The sequence below is a fragment of the Octopus bimaculoides genome, chromosome 21 (assembly GCF_046866305.1).
Source record: "Octopus bimaculoides isolate indiv1 chromosome 21, ASM4686630v1, whole genome shotgun sequence".
NCBI classification, from domain to species: domain Eukaryota; kingdom Metazoa; phylum Mollusca; class Cephalopoda; order Octopoda; family Octopodidae; genus Octopus; species Octopus bimaculoides.
In genome coordinates, this window is record NC_142948.1 from 18,693,681 (window position 1) to 18,713,082 (window position 19,402).

A 19,402-nucleotide genomic window follows, 5' to 3' on the forward strand; every position below is an offset into this window, starting at 1 on the left:
TTGTTACAAGTCATTAGATTGCAGCCATGTTAGGGCACTGCTTTAAAAAGTTTAGTCAAACAAATTGACCCCAGCATTTATTTTTTAAGCCTGGTACTTATTCTATCAGTCCCTTTTGCTGAACTGCTAAGTTATGGAGATATAAACAAACCAGCACCTGTGGGTGATGAATGCAGCACAAACACAAAAACACATAAACATATACACATATATGATGGGCTTCTTTTAATCCACTTACAAGGCACCATACAATGAGACTGAACTTCTTACCACATGGCCACACTTGTGCCTATGCACACAGCCATGACGCAAGTAGTTTTTAAATGGTCAAATAGAAAATGACAACATATGTAGTGATATGTTTAATAAGTAAATTCATAGATTTGGCTTTGATTCCCAGCAAGAAAAATTACATTTCACTTTACTAATAAATTCAGAAGTAAATGCAATATTATTTTGGGTTGAAGTTAATGTAACTTTGAGCTGGGTTTCATTAAGTTGAAACTGAAAGTGAAAGCATTTTTACATAGTTCTTTAACTCTACTTAATGCAGTAACAAAATATTTCTCAATCTATTGAGGTATGAAATGAAAAATCATATTTTAAAATGAAAACTTAAAGACAGCCCCAAAAATAGCTATAGCTAGAAATGCAGACTGCATGTTCCAGTTGTCAACTTCAATGCAACATATCTGCTGCAAGCAATGAAAACTGTGGTCTGACATATTCATAAAATAATCCATTATACAGAGGAAGTTAGACATTCAAAGGTCCCCATAATTATCACAATAGTTTTTCCTAAGTTGCTAGTTACCTGTAGTCTACTGATCAGCTAAATGACCATTTGTCAGCAAATATCACATTCTGTATTCAATTATTATATTTTTTTTTTACAAGAGTTCTGGTGAAATAAACCTTTGAACAGTTAGCTGCATTATATTTGTTATTTTGCATTTTGTAAAAAATTAAAAAAAAAACAGCTGAAAAGTTAAAGTCAACAATCTGAAAAATATTTCTTGTTGATAATCCAGTGTGTGTAAGAAAGTGTTACCAATTTATGTATGTCAAATTATAAAATAATAAATCAGTCCTTAGAAGGCCAACAAACTGATGGTCGTCTGCTAAATATAAATTATTCATAATTTTAGCAATAATTTTTCTAACCTGCTAGAAAGTATTTTAAGTATTTGTCTTTTTAACAAGTCACAATTTAAAAACGTAATTTTATGATAAACAATTCCACTAATTGTAATAAAGATTGTTTACCAATGGCAGTCCTGGTTTAGGACTAATGTTGCTGTAATTTAGCCCCAAGAGACATCATCTTCAGCTGGCTATACAACACGATCTGTGTCCTTAAATTTTCGAACAATCTTTATATCTGAATATCTCATGTGAATATCTCAATCTGAATAAATCAGTGACCAGTTGTCACTTTGAAAAAACAATCTTTACTACAAAGTACTGTTGCTGAATATCTCACGTTGTGAGATCTAAAAATAGTAATTTTTAAAATTCCACTAATATATTACAAACAGTACTTTTGGCAGAAGTTTATATTTCCCTAAAAACTGATATTTACGTCACTAATAATTGAGCCTTTTACAGTCAATGTACTCCCCATGAGTTACAAAATTAAAATGCACTGTGGTGGTGGTGGTGGTGGTAATGGTGAGCAAGGAGAGCATTCCTGTCAGTTCAGAGTTACAAACATTAGTATGCTGATCTGTAGAATTCCAATTTTCATCTTTTTAACTTGCTGGTTCTTGTGGAAGGAGTGGTGGTAGTAAGGAAGTAGATGCTGTATCCATTACTCAGAGTAACGCAAATACAGCCAAGCTAATGAAACACAAAACTTCAAACATAAGAAATGCATGGCGATGGTTAAATCTAGTGATGATATTTTTTAATTCATAGAAAAAAAAGAAGCCAATGGAAAGCCAAAAGTGAATGGCTTATTGTTGGTTATTTTAGCTGATCATCTTTTGATGGCATTTAAGAGAGTCTTTCTGAACAGTAAGATTGCAAAAAATTATCAATGGAAAAAAACCCCCAAAAAACAAGTGTTTTGTATATCATTCAAGATGGAATAGCCTTTCATAAAGAAAAATAGTGATAACATATCTGTAAGCCACAAAAATGTTCTGTCATAATTAATATGAGTACAGATGTAACTGAAATGCATTATGTACATATCTGAATGATGTTGATTCTAGTTAGGAGTGTCATCTGTTAATCTCAATCTACCCATTTGTATAAACAGATAAATGTATACGTGCACATAAGAAAGATGTCAATATGTGTGTTTGTGCGTGTGTGTGTGTGTGTGTGTGTGTGTGTGTGTGTGTGTGTGTGTGTGTGTGAACATATACAAAATACAATGATAAATTGGAATGTAAAGATAATTTTCAGCTGGTAGCTATGGGATTATATAAGAAGTATAAAAATACACACCTATGTTTGGCTAACAATATGTGCTAAAGGTTGAGTAAATAATTAAAGTCAAGCAGTGATGTGTTAAATATTTGCTTATAGTAAAGTAGTGCAGTAGTAAGTTGCCACTTGCATCAGACTAGCATCCAGAACTCTGGCCTGATATTATGCATATATACATTAAAAAGTGGAGAGGGAGAGTGTTGCATTAGAACAAAGGGGTTAGTAATAAGTGTTAGTAAAAGAAAAGTTTAAAATGTTTGAGAAGTACTTCTCTAGAAAATATTAAAGGATTTGCAAGTGATAAGGGGCACCAAAACAATTGGGTTCCAGAAATTACTGAAAGATGATGTGCCTTTTGATTTTTTTTTTTTTTTTTTTGGATGTGAGTATCATTCTTTTGTTCCTTTTGCTCGTCATGCTGTTAGTTTACTGTTCTCATATTTAGAGATTTTCATAGACAATGAAACATCTTACTCTTCTGGTAGCAGCGAAAGACACAAAAGTGATGTCAGCATCTGCTGGTCTGAGCAGCTGCTGCAACATCACTGATGGCCAAAGAGAAAAAACCCCAAAGGAAAGGCAAATAAGTTTGTTGGAATAAGCCAATCTCTATAAAATACACATCTGAAGCACAAGAGGCAGTACTGAAAATATCAACATCATTTCAAGAAATAAATATTAGACATTGCTTAAATATGAGAAATTTTCTTAAAATACTTCACTCGAATTTATTTTCTTTTCTATTCTTAATATTCATATAACTGAAATTAAGATGGGTAACAAAGTCTGATTATTATATTGGACTGATATTGAACAAAGACAGAGAGGGAGTGTGAGGGGATTAGTGTGTAGGCATGTGAAAGGTGTGTTGTGTGGGTGTTTGAAGACAACTAGAAAATTAAACATTTTACAAATTTCAGACCTTCAAGCTACTTTACCTTTATGAAAACCCATTTTATGAATTCAAATGAAAATCCAACAATGTGCATAATTCTTCATTGACATTTGATATTTATCAAAACTGAATAATGGTTAAAACTCATGTTTATATGAAAATATTAAAACAAATTTTAATATTTTTACATTTCACTGCATTTACCTGAAATCAGAAGTTCTGAGACAAAAATTTCACCTTTTATTTGTATCCCAGTATTAACAATATATCAGTAAACAACATAATATATTAGTAAAAGAACCAGTCTAAAATTATTGTTTTGCAATTTAATTGAAAACCTGTTAACAAAAGAGTAACAAGAATGATAATAATTAAGTAAATAAAAAATGTTATATTTTTGTTTATCAGAAATTATATTTTTAGTAATTTATTTGGATAATGAGTATATGACCCAGTTATTCATCATGACATATGCTGGGCTAACTAGAGGGTTTATGAAAAACAAAATTATTTGATAAACAAAAGGTATAAGAAATATGCTCCCCAAAACACAACTTCTTTCTGGTATTAGTAATTATAATTAATAATGTAAAAAAACATTCAATTTGCGACAACTTAGGCTAAGATTTTGCTTTGTTTTCATTTGTAAGCTTTTGAGTTTAAATTGGAACAAATATTTCTTCTGGTTATATAACAGAATAAAAGAAGGGAAACACTGAATAGAAGCTGAGAGTTCTTAAAGCAATAACACACATCTTGGACTGGTTATCAGTGATGATATGCTTCTCCTTGAATAATATCAAAATCAAGTTTCAAAACTAGAAATATGGTTCCAGTTTCAATGACCTAAGAGTCAGCATGACAAATATCAAAGTTTTAGTAGAGAGAACTCAAAATCACAATACTATTTCAGAAGTTTTGATTAATATATAAGAAAAGAGCTAGTAGGAAATGGATATTATTGACTTAGTGCAATCAGAATTAGACAAAAGAAGCAATATGATATCACACAGATTGAATGGAAACAGCTTCTCAAATTAATAAAATATCGAAAATAGTTCAATGAAGATTAGAAAATATTAATCTTTTCAAACTCACACTGAGGGAGTATATTTGCCTTGAACATAAGGATGCATAGGCCTTTTGTAGCTATAGAATTATATTCAAAGCAGCTAGTAGGCAATTATAAAATACTTTATAATGACTTAATATAAGGAACACTTGTTATTTCCAATAAATATAACATAGAAGAGGACAAGGAAACTATGACTAAGTAAAAACATTTAAAATTAACAAGAAATTACAACAGAGTGTAGCAACATGTGCCAGTACAAAATCAATATAACAAACTGAGCAGGGCAGAAATTGACCAACGTACAACGCAGCAGTAGTTTTTAATCTCAGAGCTCAAAGCTGAGTTCAAGGAGCTCCTGCATGCCACACTAGGCTAAAGCCTTCTATACAGAGACTAGATGTGTGTTAGAACAGAATGTAGCAAGTAATACCAGTATATAAATATGCTGTTTCTAGACAAACAAAATATATATTCAGGGAGAACAAAACTGGAGGCTGCATACATAACAATCCAACATAAGAAAGTTACTATAGGTCTCAGGACATTATAATGTATTCATATAGATTAAGAATAGAGGAACATAACAGAAGCATAAATGAAAATCAGTTGAATCAATGACCATTAAACCAAAAAAATATCTCCAGGTAGAACGATATTAATTCCAACCAAACTATAAAAGAATTAGGAGAAATTACCAAAAGATATAACTCTAAAGAGATATAAAAAAACAAAAAACAACAACAGAGAGTAACAATGTCCATTAAAAGAGAAAAAGAAATATATATGAAACCAACAACTCAGGGTTATCCAACACAGAACATAACAAAGTAGCACTATTAGGTAGTACATAATATATATATATATAACATAGCTTTAGTAATGCAATAAAAATACACACAACACACTGTATTCATGCAAGATACTTGAAACTATGCTCAATTACAATGAAAACATAGTGAACAACAAAACTCTTCTAAATGAGTAGTAGTAGTAGTAGTAGCAGCAGCAGCAGTAGCAGTAACTACTACTACTACAACAACAACAACAACAACAACAACTACTACTACTACTACTACTACAAGTAATGGTTTTGATAACAATACTAACAAAAACAAATGGAATGGAGAAAGAACTGGTAAATCAAACTAAAAAAAAATCATGTCATAAACCTTAACATGCAGCATGACAATAGTGCTTATGAATATAACAGGGCTTTACCACTTACCAGGGTTGTAGTATTGATGCCCAGGTTGAGCAGGGTACACTAGAAAATCGAATAGTGAATATGTAGGGTACTAAAGCCTCTCAAACAAAAAAAAATGGATATAACATGTCAATCATAAGTAAGGAATGTTTACCTCTCTAGTAAACAGTAAAAATACTTTTGTAAATTTGTACATTTTGCATGATGTTAGAATTGATTTTACAAATGGTTAATGGTAGAAATCCTTTGAAAACTTATAAATGGAAATATTTTGTTGATCAAGCAGACTAAGGCTAGAAGTCATATGCCTTGAGTAATGAGGCACAACAAAATGCCTTGTCGGTTGTGAGGTTTGAATTCATAAAATTATGCTATGATGAGTATTGCAACATCCCAATCATACAAACATTATGCCACATTCTAAATTAAAGCAAAGAAACAGCAACAGAATTCATTGGATGGATTTTTGAAATTTAGACAGTTGTATTAACATTAAGAGCAGAAATTTCTTCTTAACCAGTGAAACTGGTCTTATTTCTGAAGGAGTTTAATATATGCAATTTAAAATAACAGTGGATGTTTTGTATGCAGGTGAGTAAATCAGGCTAAATAGCTACTGTGAAGTGTAGTTGAGAGGTGAATAAATAAGTGTCCCTTAAACAGGTAAAGCCAATCCACAACCCACCTATATAATTGACACGTCAAGTGTAAGTATGCAACTACAAACGTTTTATACAATAAGCAACATGTACATGATTGCATTTGTGTGGAATTTATGTTGTAGAAACATAATTTTAGAGTAAAACATTTGTTCAGGATTGTTATTACAGGATATTTGAGCTAAATTTGATGTTTTTGTTTCCTTTCTTTCAGGAACAGCTTGGTGTATTGGTGAGCAGTCAATACTGTTGGAAGTCATAAAGACTAAAGTTGTAGTTGAGAAAAAGTTAACCGAGAACTGGAAGCCTTTTGAATATTGGAAAAGAGTTGCCAGTATCATGATGATTCACACCAGGTATCAAAATACTGACATCATGACTGCTGCTCAATGTTCTGTGAGCACGGTAAAGGCTGTAAGATGTGACATGGACATCATGAAAACCAAGTTCCCCCAAACTGTAATGGTCTTTGGGTGTGTCTCTTGTGAGGGTGACGTCATGTCACCCCACATCTTTCAACAGGGCCTTAGGCTCATTTCAGACAGCTATACGAAGCTACTGGAGACTATGGTCAAATCCTGGCTGGAGAGGGTTGCTGCTGGAAGGCCATATGTGGGGCAGCAGTATTTGGTTCCTTGCCATACCATCAGAAAAAGTCAGAAGTGGTTGTTGGAGAATTTCTATAACTTCACCAGCCTCAATATCTGGACTCCTAATTCTCCCGAAAGACATCAACTGCTTAGCCTGCAACACCAAGGTCAAGTTGGTGGCTAAGATCAAGGAGGTGTTCAAAGATCTTCCCAAGGACACAGTGAGGAATGCATGAACCTGGTTCAGAGTTGTTTTGAGGCATTGGGAGGAGCTGAAGTTGGCTACATTGAGTAAACTGTTATCTTCCAGCCACAATTTAATTGATATTTTATTTTTGGATAGGATATTGCATATTTTTTTCTTTTGTGCAAATTGTTAAATTTAGTCCGAACACCCTATAAGTCTATATTGTGTGTGATAATTATAGGGAAGACTAACAAGTCTCTAATCATATAATTTCCACACATAGGATGTATCCTAATGAAGAAGTAAAACTCCAGCAAAACTCTAACTTTAAAATGGAACAAAATATTTTAAGGTATAAATCTAAACACACCTGCAACAATAAAAGCATAACGGCTTCAGCTAAAATACAGATTGAGAAGAGCTGACAAGGCTTGCTTAGCAACAACTATACTAACAGAATCTATAAACCTAATCAAAATCAATATTAATCCCACACTGTGTGTCAATGAGTGAAAGCAAACAACACAGATAAGATGGTGACTTCACTATACACATACAATACAACTTTTACTGAAACTTCTCCATAAACTGCCATTTAATTACAAACTCTTACTAAACATGTCCAGGACATAACTTTGACACAAATATCACAAAAGATATCAATGCACATGCACCAACCAAGATTTCCACAAAAAGTAACATTTTCTGTCCAAAGGCTTTTAAAAACAATATTCACAGACTATCATTTATAGCTTTATTTACTTTGTGTTCCACTGATAAAAACAAATTATTTCACACTTTCTTGAAATTTCTAAATTCTTATGACGTATATAACAATTTACAGTTTAATATCAATATAATCTAAATATCTACCAGGGTTATTCTGTCTTTTTTTTTTAATTAATATTTTTACTGTTTATAATTTTTGGTAAATAGTGGAAAGAAGTATATATATATATATATATATATATATATATATATCTATTTATTATTGCATATATGTTTGGCAAAAAGCAAAGTGTTTTTTCCTTATTCTAATCTGGTGTATTTTTCATAAATTAGTCTCATAATTATGATAATGCTAAACCTGCTTTGGAAATATCACAAAACCAGCAGTTATACACTAATATCACTAAATATCAGCTAAATATATTTTGATGCATGCTTTCGACTGCTAGAACCTATAAGTTGTGGGTTGTTCCTCCCTTTTCTTGAACCAATCTTGGATCCCCTTAAAAAGCATATGTGTACTACCATTCTTTTTCAATATTATGGAAACATTTTAATGGCTTTACATGTTAATGGATGGGTAACATCACGAATGACCAAAAGTATCTTAACATCTATGTTGGACTTAGTAAAAAAATGCAAAATAAATGGAAAAGAAAAGTATGGTGACATCATTTTCATCTTATAATCTGACCCTTGAATAAATGATACTAATATCAGCATATAGATGAATGGTAATATTGCTTGTTATGCAGTACAGCTTCCTAGAGTGTAGTAGCCTTTCTGTGGTTAAGTCATTTGGATGGTAGGTACATCATTCTTTCCTGTTTAATACCACCACCATCTGGTCCTTCTGTGCTTTTAGTGAAGTATTCAAACCAAGTTCTTGATAAAGAGTTACTCTGACTTTACAATGCAGTAACACCCTCTACACCACCCTACATGTCAAAAGCTAAGCTCAATGAACAATTCTCTTTCCTCTAACATCTGTGGAATCCAATCCAACATCATCTATTACTAACACATCCAATTCAATTCTGAGACAAATCTCTCAACTCTAAGTTGTACTTCATCTTTACAGCCCACTCTTCATTTAAACTTCACATTAAAAGTAGTATCTACACATATGTAGATTCCACTCTCTCAGTCATTCACCTCACTTACCTGGATATCATCTACAAAGGCTTTATTACTCTAGCTGAAAGTCTCCCTCACCCATTCCTCCAAATATATCTGCATCCTCTGCCATTCTCCAGACTCCTTCCAGCAATGCTTTCATAATATTGTTTCTTATATTAACAACATCTATATTACTCTGTTTACTCTTCCTGATCTCACTTTGTACAGAGCTCAATGATGCAGAAACTGAAACTTCTGCAATCCTTAACTCTCTACATCAACTTTCATCCCCTCTGTGCATTCCTGATTGACATACAGACATTCCAAAAACCCTTAATCTCTTTCTCCTTCCCATTCCCACCTCTACCAGATCATGACTCCTTCTACACCTGTGAAGGTACATGGCTCAGTGGTAAGGAGTATTTGGCTCATGATCATGACGTCATGAGCTCAATTCCCGGTAGTACATTGTGTCCTTGAGCAAGATACTTTATGTCACATTGCTCCAGTCCACTCAGCTGTCAGAAGTGAGTTGTAGCTGTATTTCAAAGGGCCACACTAAGGATACATGTGTTTGTGGATGCTCAACCACTTGCACATTAATTTCATGAGCAGGCTGTTCCATTGATCCAATCAACTGGAACCATCATTGTCATAACTGACGGAGGGCCTATCAAATCATGCAACCACTACTTGTTACAACTATAATCACACATCCACATACAACACAATACTTACACCCAAGCAGTTGGAGTTTTACTATATTAACTATCCCTGGCATCAGAACAACTGAGGGTAATTCACTAATAGTTGCACTGCAGATGCTCAAGCAAAAAACATGACCTTCAACACTTGGAAGAAAATCCCCTATCCTTAAAACTAACATCCCAACTCCTTTAAACCTCAACCATGAAATATGCCTTTATGGTATCACACAACTGTGAGTAATATCTCCTCAGAGACTGTCTCCACATTCACTGCCTACATTCAATTCAATTTCACAACCACTGGTTCAATTTCCACCATTACACCAGACTTACTATTATGTACACAATCATGCCAAGTGTGAAATCACTTCACACCAACAAGGCCAACAGTGCTGACAATACTCCTTCCATTGCTCTTAAATAATGGGTTCCACAGCTAGCCCCTATACTCACCACACTCTTCAATCTCTTTCTCTCTCTCTCTCACACACACACACAAATATAATACAATTCCAACATGAAAGCCCTGCCAATCAAGTCCTTCAGCAGAAAACCAGTAGGAAGAGACAGAGAGGATGCTCAATATTGATTTGGCACCAAATGTTCAAAATGGACATGCAGCTGATTGATAAAACATAGAATGACACACGGAGAAGCGAGGAACCACAATCACTGGCGCATTTTGACTGCCTCAAGACATGAGAACCTCTAGGTCTGAGCAAGTCTTTCTCACACACATACATGATAGAATACATACCAATCTTGAGGAACACACTACAGTATATTCCATTTCCAAAAATGGTCAATGACACTGACTCAGCTAAATATCTTGTAACACTCAATTTCACATCACAAGGTTGATGAGGACAGCCATGAACTACAACCTTCTCTGACTCCTTAAATCTCTCTCCATTTGTTAATGACTCCCCCTCCCCCCGCAATACAGCTATCATAGCACCGGATTTCACTCACCAATAAACTCTTGCTATCAAAAAGTTTGCTGAAAGCAGTTTCCTTGCCCTCAGCAAAAGTTTTTGGCCATGTCTGGTACATGAATTTCTTCTAAGATTTCCCATTCCACAAGGAATTCTTAAGTCTCATTTCTTGGATTAGTGACTTCGTATCAGAAGTGGGTGTTGACATAGCTCTCTTTCTCTCTCCCACTTGCTATCAACTTTGCCGTACACCAGGGTTCAGTTTTGTACCCAACACTCTTCTTGTAATACTTTAATGAATTATTTGGCATCCCCATCAACAAGGCCAGTTCTAACATACATGACACTGTGTTTCAAACTTACCTTACATTCCACAAAGGATCATCCACATGTAACATAGCTATTTCATACTAAATCTTCACAGAGACATCAAAAACATCTTCCTATTGGGTCATACTAATTTTGTCTCCTTCAGCAATACAAAAAAAAACCCCAATTATTGCACATAAGAAACCATTTTAAACTTTGCTGTGCTTAAATATGACCAACAAGAAACTAGAGAGGCTTGTTAAATATGACCAACAAGCCTCTCTATCACTGAAAATTTCTTCTAATGTACATTCATCCTTAACAGACTGCATTTCAAAAACTGACCTTCCTATCTTCAAAGCTCAGGTGAAATTCACAAAGGAGTTCTACTCCTACAACTGGGACAGTGCTATCAATACACAGAGACACTCTAGAGCACACCCAGAGAAAGGCTACTCAACTGACTGATATAAATTCACTCAAAAACATGCACCAGCTACTGACCCACTCTTCATGCTGCCTCTTCTACCACAATGGCCTCTTGGAGCTAGTCAGTTTTATGCCTTCTCTATTCATGCACTCAACTCATTCATCTCTTCGCTCATCTTCCTTATTGTGTCAAATTCACCCCCTCCAAAATCAGCACAAAACACAATACCCAGTCCTTTCTTCCCAGATTATTTCAGGGAATATCTTTGGAATTCTCTCTTACAGCTATCTTTTCTCAAGTTGTAACAGTTTGTGCAGAATATTAACAGCACTCTCATTCATCTTGGAGGACCTGCAAGAACCATGGGCATAGTTCCTTCATCCAAACCAAACTAACAAAGATATAAAACATGCCAAAATTACTGGAGTGTCACATATCACAGCTAAGAAAGTTAACTGAAACATCATGAAGTTTCACTGGTAACAACAAGTAACAAAATTTTAATATACCAAAGAAATCTGAATGAATTTGTACAATGCACTTTTCATTATCAGCAGTTCAGATCTTCAGATATTCAACCTTTTTGAGAACTAAGTACAAGCAAACAATTTCTAAAGGAAGTAGTGCTCTTAATCATATCAGCTAATATTATTTACTTTTAAGTTAAAAGGTCACAGGGAGTGGTATAGTCACTTGAATCAATCTTTATAAGCACTTCTTTTATCAATACCATTGAAATGAAAGGTTAGTAACCTGCAGAAAAGTTGCACTCAGAATGTGAAGAATATAGTTATATATTCCATGCTATTTATCAAAATGCTCAGTATATCATTGGTACCTATTTTGCTGCTCTCAGAAGAGAAAAATTAGCCCTAAACTCCCAACATAGACGGAAGAAATACATACTGTAAAGTTTTAATCTTGAGTTATAATCAATACTATATTTGGTAATATATTGCTAGAAATTATAGACAAATGTAAAACTGGAAATATGTTAAAAAAAAACTCCTGTAAAAATCTCAGTCTCTACCCAGTGAAATTTTTGAAAATATCGATACATGCAGAAATTCAATCTAAAATACACTTACCAGAGGGTGGGTATCCAGGTTGTTGAGACGGATACCCAGGTTGAGGAGGATATCCAGCTTGTTGAGGTGGATACCCAGCTTGTTGAGGTGGATACCCAGTTTGTTGAGGTGGATACCCAGGTTGCTGCTGTGAAGGATAACCTGTAAAATAAATAATGGAAATAAAGAATACAGAACAATAATCACCAAAACTAATCATATTTTCTATATTTCAAGACAAATATTTGACTCTTGGACTAACACTTCAATATTTAGAGTCAATTCTCTCAATCAGTTGTGTTCTAGACATAACTTATATGACATTTCATTTAATTGCTAACATGTATAATAGAATATATCTATATTTATTAGCCAACACTATGTAACAAAGACTGTAAACAACATGTCTGTACAATTTGTTCATGGACAGAAATAGAAGAAACAGTTGTGCATGCATGTTTCAATTTCTGTTCAAATCTTCAGTAACTATGCACCCTCCAACATATTGCTTATAACACTTTCTTGGCAGCTAGATTGAACATCAAATTAACAGAGCATAAATAATATTTTGTTTCATTGTAATAATGAATTATATGTCATATCTATGGACTTATTAACAAACACTGTAAGTTACAACATTTATAAGCAATGGATAGTTAAGGAGGGTGCAATTGCTAATGAAGATTCAAACAAGAATTGAAATGTGCATATACAACTGTTTCCTTTCAAAAAACTAGATATATTCATTAGTATATTATAGCAATGAAACAAAACACTGTTAAGACACCAGTAACTTAATCTCTCTGGAGATGCCCATGCTAGCATTAGCTCAGTGGTGATGGCATTAACTAACACTGATATTAGTTAATTTGCAATGTTTTATTGAATAGGTGGGGATATAAGTCATATTGGTAAAGAGATTGTGTAATAATGAAGGTTTTTAATGATGATGATGATAACTGTTGTGGAATTGACAGTTAGTGATGGTAGTTGTGATACCAGCTGGTATGGTTTCAATAGCGGTGGCCAAACATTTGAATATTCTATAATTGGTTGCTCTTTTCTTTCATTATCATTGTTTAACGTCTGCTAGCATGGGTTGGACAATTTAACTGAGGACTAGCGAACCAGATGGCTGCAGCAGGCTCCAATCTGATTTGGCAGAGTTTCTACAGCTGGATGCCCTTCCTAACACCAACCACTCCGAGAGTGTAGTGGGTGCTTTTACGTGCCACCGGCATGAAGGCCAATCAGGCGGTACTGGCAACGGCCACGCTCAAAAAGGTGTTTTTTATGTACCACCTGCACAGGAGCCAGTCCAGTGGCACTGGCAACAACCTCGCTTGAATGATTTTTCACGTGCCACCGGCAGAAGTGCTAGTAAGGCGAGGCCGGTAATGATCACGTCCAAATGGTGCTATTTACGTGCCACTGGCACAGAAGCCAGACAGCTGCTCTGGCAACGATCAAGCTTGGACAGTGCTGTTAGCACTCCACTGGCGCAGGTGCCAGTCATTGAATTCAGTTCAATCACGATTTCAATTTCACTTGCCCCAACAGGTCTTCGCAAGTTAAGTTTAGTGTCCAATGAAGGAGAGGTTGGCATGGGTGCTAGTCGTCAAATTTGGTTCAATTTCAATTTCACTTGCCTCAACAGGTCTTCGCAAGCAGAGTTTAGTGTCCAATGAAGGAAAGGTACGCATAAGTGGGCTGGCTACACCCCTGACAGAGACCTCGGATTATGGTCTCACTTGGCGATAGGAAAAAGAGCACAAGAGTCGCTCTTATGTTCTGAGATAAAGAGTAAGTGATCTCAAAAAACAGGTCAAACTTTTCTGCAAAATAATGAACTTAAATGTTTGCATCAATTTCCCTTCTTGAAGTAATCAGTCTTCGGTCAATTTTATTCAGTCTGCATTAGAGAAGGTAAAAATCACATCTAATAAAAGCAAAAGTCTTAAATATGTGTAATTTTGGATAAAAATCCTAGCACTGTTGAAAAGCTTCAATTGAACAGACCTGATTTACTACACAACATTTATTTCAGTGAGTACAACTATCACAGAGTATTTGTACAACTTTATATCTAACCTATTTTCTAGGTGTGTATTTAAGCATATTAAACAATATAGAAAGCATATCCAGTCATTAAAACTAGAAATATATCCAAAATTTTAAGGCTATACTAGCAGATTGAGAAATTTTCTTAACCTTTAAAATGGATTATGTTTGTTAGCTAGCTTAAATACTCATTATACAAATCTCTCTCATTAGTTCATTTGCACATATAATTTTGTGTAAGATAGAAGGCCCACTGACATCACTGAAAACAATATACCAGATAGAAATTAGAAATGAGAAGAAACTGCATGGCTTCTACAATAAGCCCAGAAAGGAGATGGATAGATAATATTTAATGACTTGAAACTTACCTTGGCTACTTCCATAAGGTGGTTGCCCACCAGGGTAACTGCCAGCTAGAAACAGAAACAAATAAAACTGAGTATGCAGATATAATTAAATATGTGGGACTGGGAGTATAACTGAGAAAATATAGCATAAACATGGAGGAAAAGCCAGAACAAGTAACATGAATAAACAAGTATGAATAAATTAGCATTTCTGAATAGGGAAGGGGTACAAGTTTAAGTGGAGCATTCAAGGGAATATTTATGAAGTCAATTGAGCAATTAGATTGGCACAGATATAAACAAGTATGTGTAAAATATATATGTGAAATAATGACTAGACCCATGCAAACAAATGTCAGAATTAATAAAATATACATGACTAAAAGCAAATGAGTGATTAAAGAAGCAAATCAATTCTTCCCAACATACATTATTGATAGATGTGGACATTTGCATGGAGTTATCTTGAACATACATGATTTTATATACAGTTATATAGCTAAAGTGGATTTACAGTCTCTTACATGTACATAATACATTTTATATACATGTTTACACAAGATACCATAAACCTGTAACTGCAAATGATGGTAGTTGTGATACCAGCTGGTATGGTTTCAATAATGGTGGCCAAACATTTGAGTACTCTGTAATCGATTACTCGTTTCTTTCTTAATCACATGTACATAGTACATTTGATAAACATTAGTCATAAACTAACATATGCAAATAAATGTATGAATATCATCGATGACAAACGTTGTGAACATGTACAATTAGATGTATCTTACAGAAGTAATACAAGTTTTTAATTGTTGCTGCAATGTGTGATGAACAAATATAAACAAATATCTTTTTCATAATATAAATAATACATTCCTAAATCTCTCAGAAAGATTTATGCAGTAGTGATACAATAAAGTAGTTGAATGCTGTCAACTTTATGTGACAGTCCCATGAAGGGTATAATACTACTGCTATTTAGCCCTAGGAAGTAGCACCGCTCCCTGTCAGCCTTGACACATTTCCTGTGTCCTTATGTTTACAAGGGGGAGATAAGCACCTCCACCCAGCTAAGTTTCTGAGTCGTTGCTCATCTTCAGTCTGGAGTAGCCTGGCTTGCTAGTTGGAGACACCTATCTAGCTATTGTAAACATATAATTATTCTAGTGAAATACATTCACTGATTTCAAAAATGGAAATAATACATATCTAAATCTCTCAGACAGATTTATGTAGTAGTGATACGATAAAGTAGTTGTATGCTGTCAACTTAATGTGAGAGTTCAATGAAAGGAATAATACTACTGCTATTTAGCCCTGGGAAGCAGCACCGCTTCCTGTCAGCCTTGACACAAGGTGCTTATCTCCCCCTTGTAAACATAAGGACACAGGAAATGTGTCAAGGATGACAGGAAGCAGTGCTGCTTGCTAGGGCTAAATAGCAGTAGTATTATTCCCTTCATGGGACTGTCACATTAAGTTGAGAGCACACAACTACTTTATCGTATCACTACTGCATAAATCTCTCTGAGAGATTTAGAAATGCATTATTTCTATTTTTGAAATCAGTGAATGTATTTCACTAGAATAATTATATAAATATATATATATATATATATATATATATAACCTTTACTGGCAATAGCTGGCTGTTGTTGTAATTGGGCTTCATGTAGCTTTGCATGTCGTTTAAGTCCTCCTGCTGAATCACACTCCCTTCCACATGCCCGACAGACATGATTAGTATGGTGTGTAGCATCATCACCAGCGGCCTGGTAGTCAATCATTGGTCTTGCTTTATGACTACGAAGATGACTCATGAGTCCAGCTTTACTGAGGCACGGTCTTGCACAGACACTGCATGTCAGTGTCATGGGAAGACCCTTACCGTCTGGAAGTGCAACAGCAATGCCCTTCCTGACATCCCTCCTTACTTTCTCATGCGCAATTCGTGATTTCTCAAAAGTAGTTGTCCCCTCGTGAACAATCCTTCTCCACCTGCTATGGTCAATAGCTATGCCCTCCCATGTGTCAGGAGAGATGAAAACATCTCTTAAGAAACCTTCAGCAAGTCTTTATACCTCATTTTTGGTTTATGTGGAGGTTGTTTTCCTTTAGCTAACTCTCCATAAAAGAGTTTTTTTGGCATCCTTGAATCTTTCATCTTAACCAGATGACCACTCCATCTGAGCCTTCTATACTTTCACACCGAGAGCTTTCCAATATCTCAAGATCACTGATGCGGTCCTCCCACTTAATGCCATAGATCCGTCTGAAACACATCTGATGAAAACATTCCAGTTGTTTAAGGTGGTCACGATATGTGACCCAGGTCTCGCAGGAATAAAGAAGAGAAGAGAGCACACATGCCTTGTACACCTTTATCTTTGTCTTCCTGCATATGTCTCGCCGACCCCAGAGACACCTTTCTAGCCTTCCGAAAGCATCACTTGCTTTCCTAATTCTGTATGGAATTTCATTATCCAAATTGCCATATCTATTAACAGTGCTTCCCAGGAAGACAAACTGATCGACTACACCAAGTCTTCTACCATACACATAGATATTTGGTTCAATATACTGCTTACCAGGGGCAGGTTGGTACATGACAACAGTTTTCTTGAGATTGACTGTCATTCCTAAGGCAGTGCAAGCATCAGAGAATGCATTCAAAATGTGTTGCATATCAATCTCTGTGTGTGCTACTAGATCACAATCATCTGCATACAAAAGGTCTCTTATGATAGAGGTAAATACTTTTGTTTTTGCAGCAAAGCACCTGATATTAAATATGCTGCCAGAGGTTCGATAATAGATGTAAACACCATATCTGCAGTTTCTAAATGCAATACAGAAAACCATCGCAAAATATATGGCGAATAGAGTCGGTGCCAGAATATTCCCTTGCTTCACTCCATTTTGTATCGAGATGCGCTCCGACATTTTCCCTCTAACATTAACCCTTACCCTTCATGCCTCCATGAAAAGACCTAACCAAAGCAAGAAACTTTTCAGGACACCCAAGTTTCTGGAGGACTTTCCATAGTGCTTTTCTATTAACTGTATCGAAGGCCTTTGTCAGATCGACAAAAACCTGATATAAATCGAGACCCTGTTCCACACACTTTTCCTGAAGCTGTCTAGCTGAGAAGATCACATCATCAGTGCCGTGTCCGGCACGAAAACCAGATTGACTTTCTGGAAGAACACAATCTGCAACGTGTTTCAACAGACGGTCCAGATGTACCCTGCATAAAACCTTTCCTACGACAGAAAGCAATGATATTCCCCTGTAGTTACCACAATCATTCTTGTTACCCTTTCCCTTATATAAGACCACCATTACTGTATCTCTCCAGTCCTCAGGTACAGATTCACTATCCCATATACTGCCAAACAAGGAGTGAAGTTGCTGTAGAAGTTTCTCACCACCATGCTGCAACAACTCTGCATGAATGCCATTCATACCCGGAGACCTCCCATTATTCATCCTTGAGACAGCCACTGCAATTTCTTCCAGCTTTGGTGGTTCTGCAAGAGCTGCCTTCACAGGTAATTCAGGGATGCGATTGAGAACATCCTCACTAACTATAGACTGCTGATTCAAGAGTTCATCAAAGTGTTCTTGGCACCTTTGCAGAATTCCTTGTGAATCACGAAGAAGTTCTTTACCATCCCTGCTTCAAAGTGGTGTCATCAGAGAAGAAGTCGGTTCATAAACCTCTCGCAAGAGACCGTATAACAGCTTTGTGTTATTGGAATCCAATGCCACCTGTATCTCATCAGCCTTCTTACTCCACCAGGTATCCCTCATTTGAGAGAGCCTCCGCCTCACACGTGATTTCACATCCTTGAGTTCCCTATGCAATACATCTCTCTCCTGTGGCTTTGCTGACAAATAGCGTGACAAAGTACGTCTTTTAACAGCCAATAAATCATCTATATGTTCATCATTTTCTTTAAACCAATCTTCATGCTTTCTTTGTATCAATCCCAGAACTTTCCTGCCTATATCATAAACTGACTTTTTGAGGGTCGACCAATTTTCCCCAAAATCTGCAGCATTCATTTCCTCTCGTAAAGATCTCTTCACGCCATTACAACTAAGACGAGCAACATTCAGTCTTTTGGGCAGGGTAATACCTGCAGCCCAGATTTTACGTTTTGTGATTAATTTGACTTTTGCACATACCAGGCGGTGGTCAGTCCAACACTCAGCTCCACGAAAAACACGAACACACCGCACATCACGTCTGTCACGCATCCTAACAAGGTTGTAATCCAGAATATGCCACTCTTTAGATGCAGGGTGCATCCATGTGGTCTTAAACTTATTCTTTTGCTGAAACATGGTATTGGCAACACACAGACGCAGCTCCTCGCACATCTGCAGCAGAAACATACCATTACTATTACACTTTCCCACCCCATGCTTTCCAATTACTGTCCATGTGTTAAAATCCCTACCCACTCTAGTATTAAAGTCACCCAGTACGATGACTTTGTCTGCTCTAGGGATGTTTCTTATAATGCCCTTCAAAGCATGGTAGAAAGAAACTTTTTCATCATTAATAGAGCACATAGTTGGAGCATACACACTCACCAAGGTCACATAATTTCCTTTAACCAAAGGAATTCTCATGGAC

General features: G+C 35.6%; 1 protein-coding gene across 7 annotated transcripts in view; it reads right to left on the reverse strand.

The window, feature by feature from the left end:
* The window catches only part of LOC106869944 (annexin-B12), a 214,203-nt gene that overhangs the window by 115,274 nt on the left and 79,527 nt on the right, over nucleotides 1–19,402 (reverse strand). For 4 of the 7 annotated variants that reach the window (XM_089338826.1, XM_089338823.1, XM_089338821.1 and 1 more), the window contains 2 exons: nucleotides 14,775–14,819; nucleotides 12,364–12,504 (listed from right to left, as the gene is read on the reverse strand). In XM_089338826.1, coding sequence (XP_089194952.1) covers nucleotides 12,364–12,504; nucleotides 14,775–14,819 — 186 coding nt within the window. Of the gene's footprint in view, nucleotides 1–5,631; nucleotides 5,671–12,363; nucleotides 12,505–14,774; nucleotides 14,820–19,402 lie in introns of all 7 variants that reach the window. The other 3 variants (XM_089338824.1, XM_089338822.1, XM_089338819.1) reach the window with 1 other exon arrangement.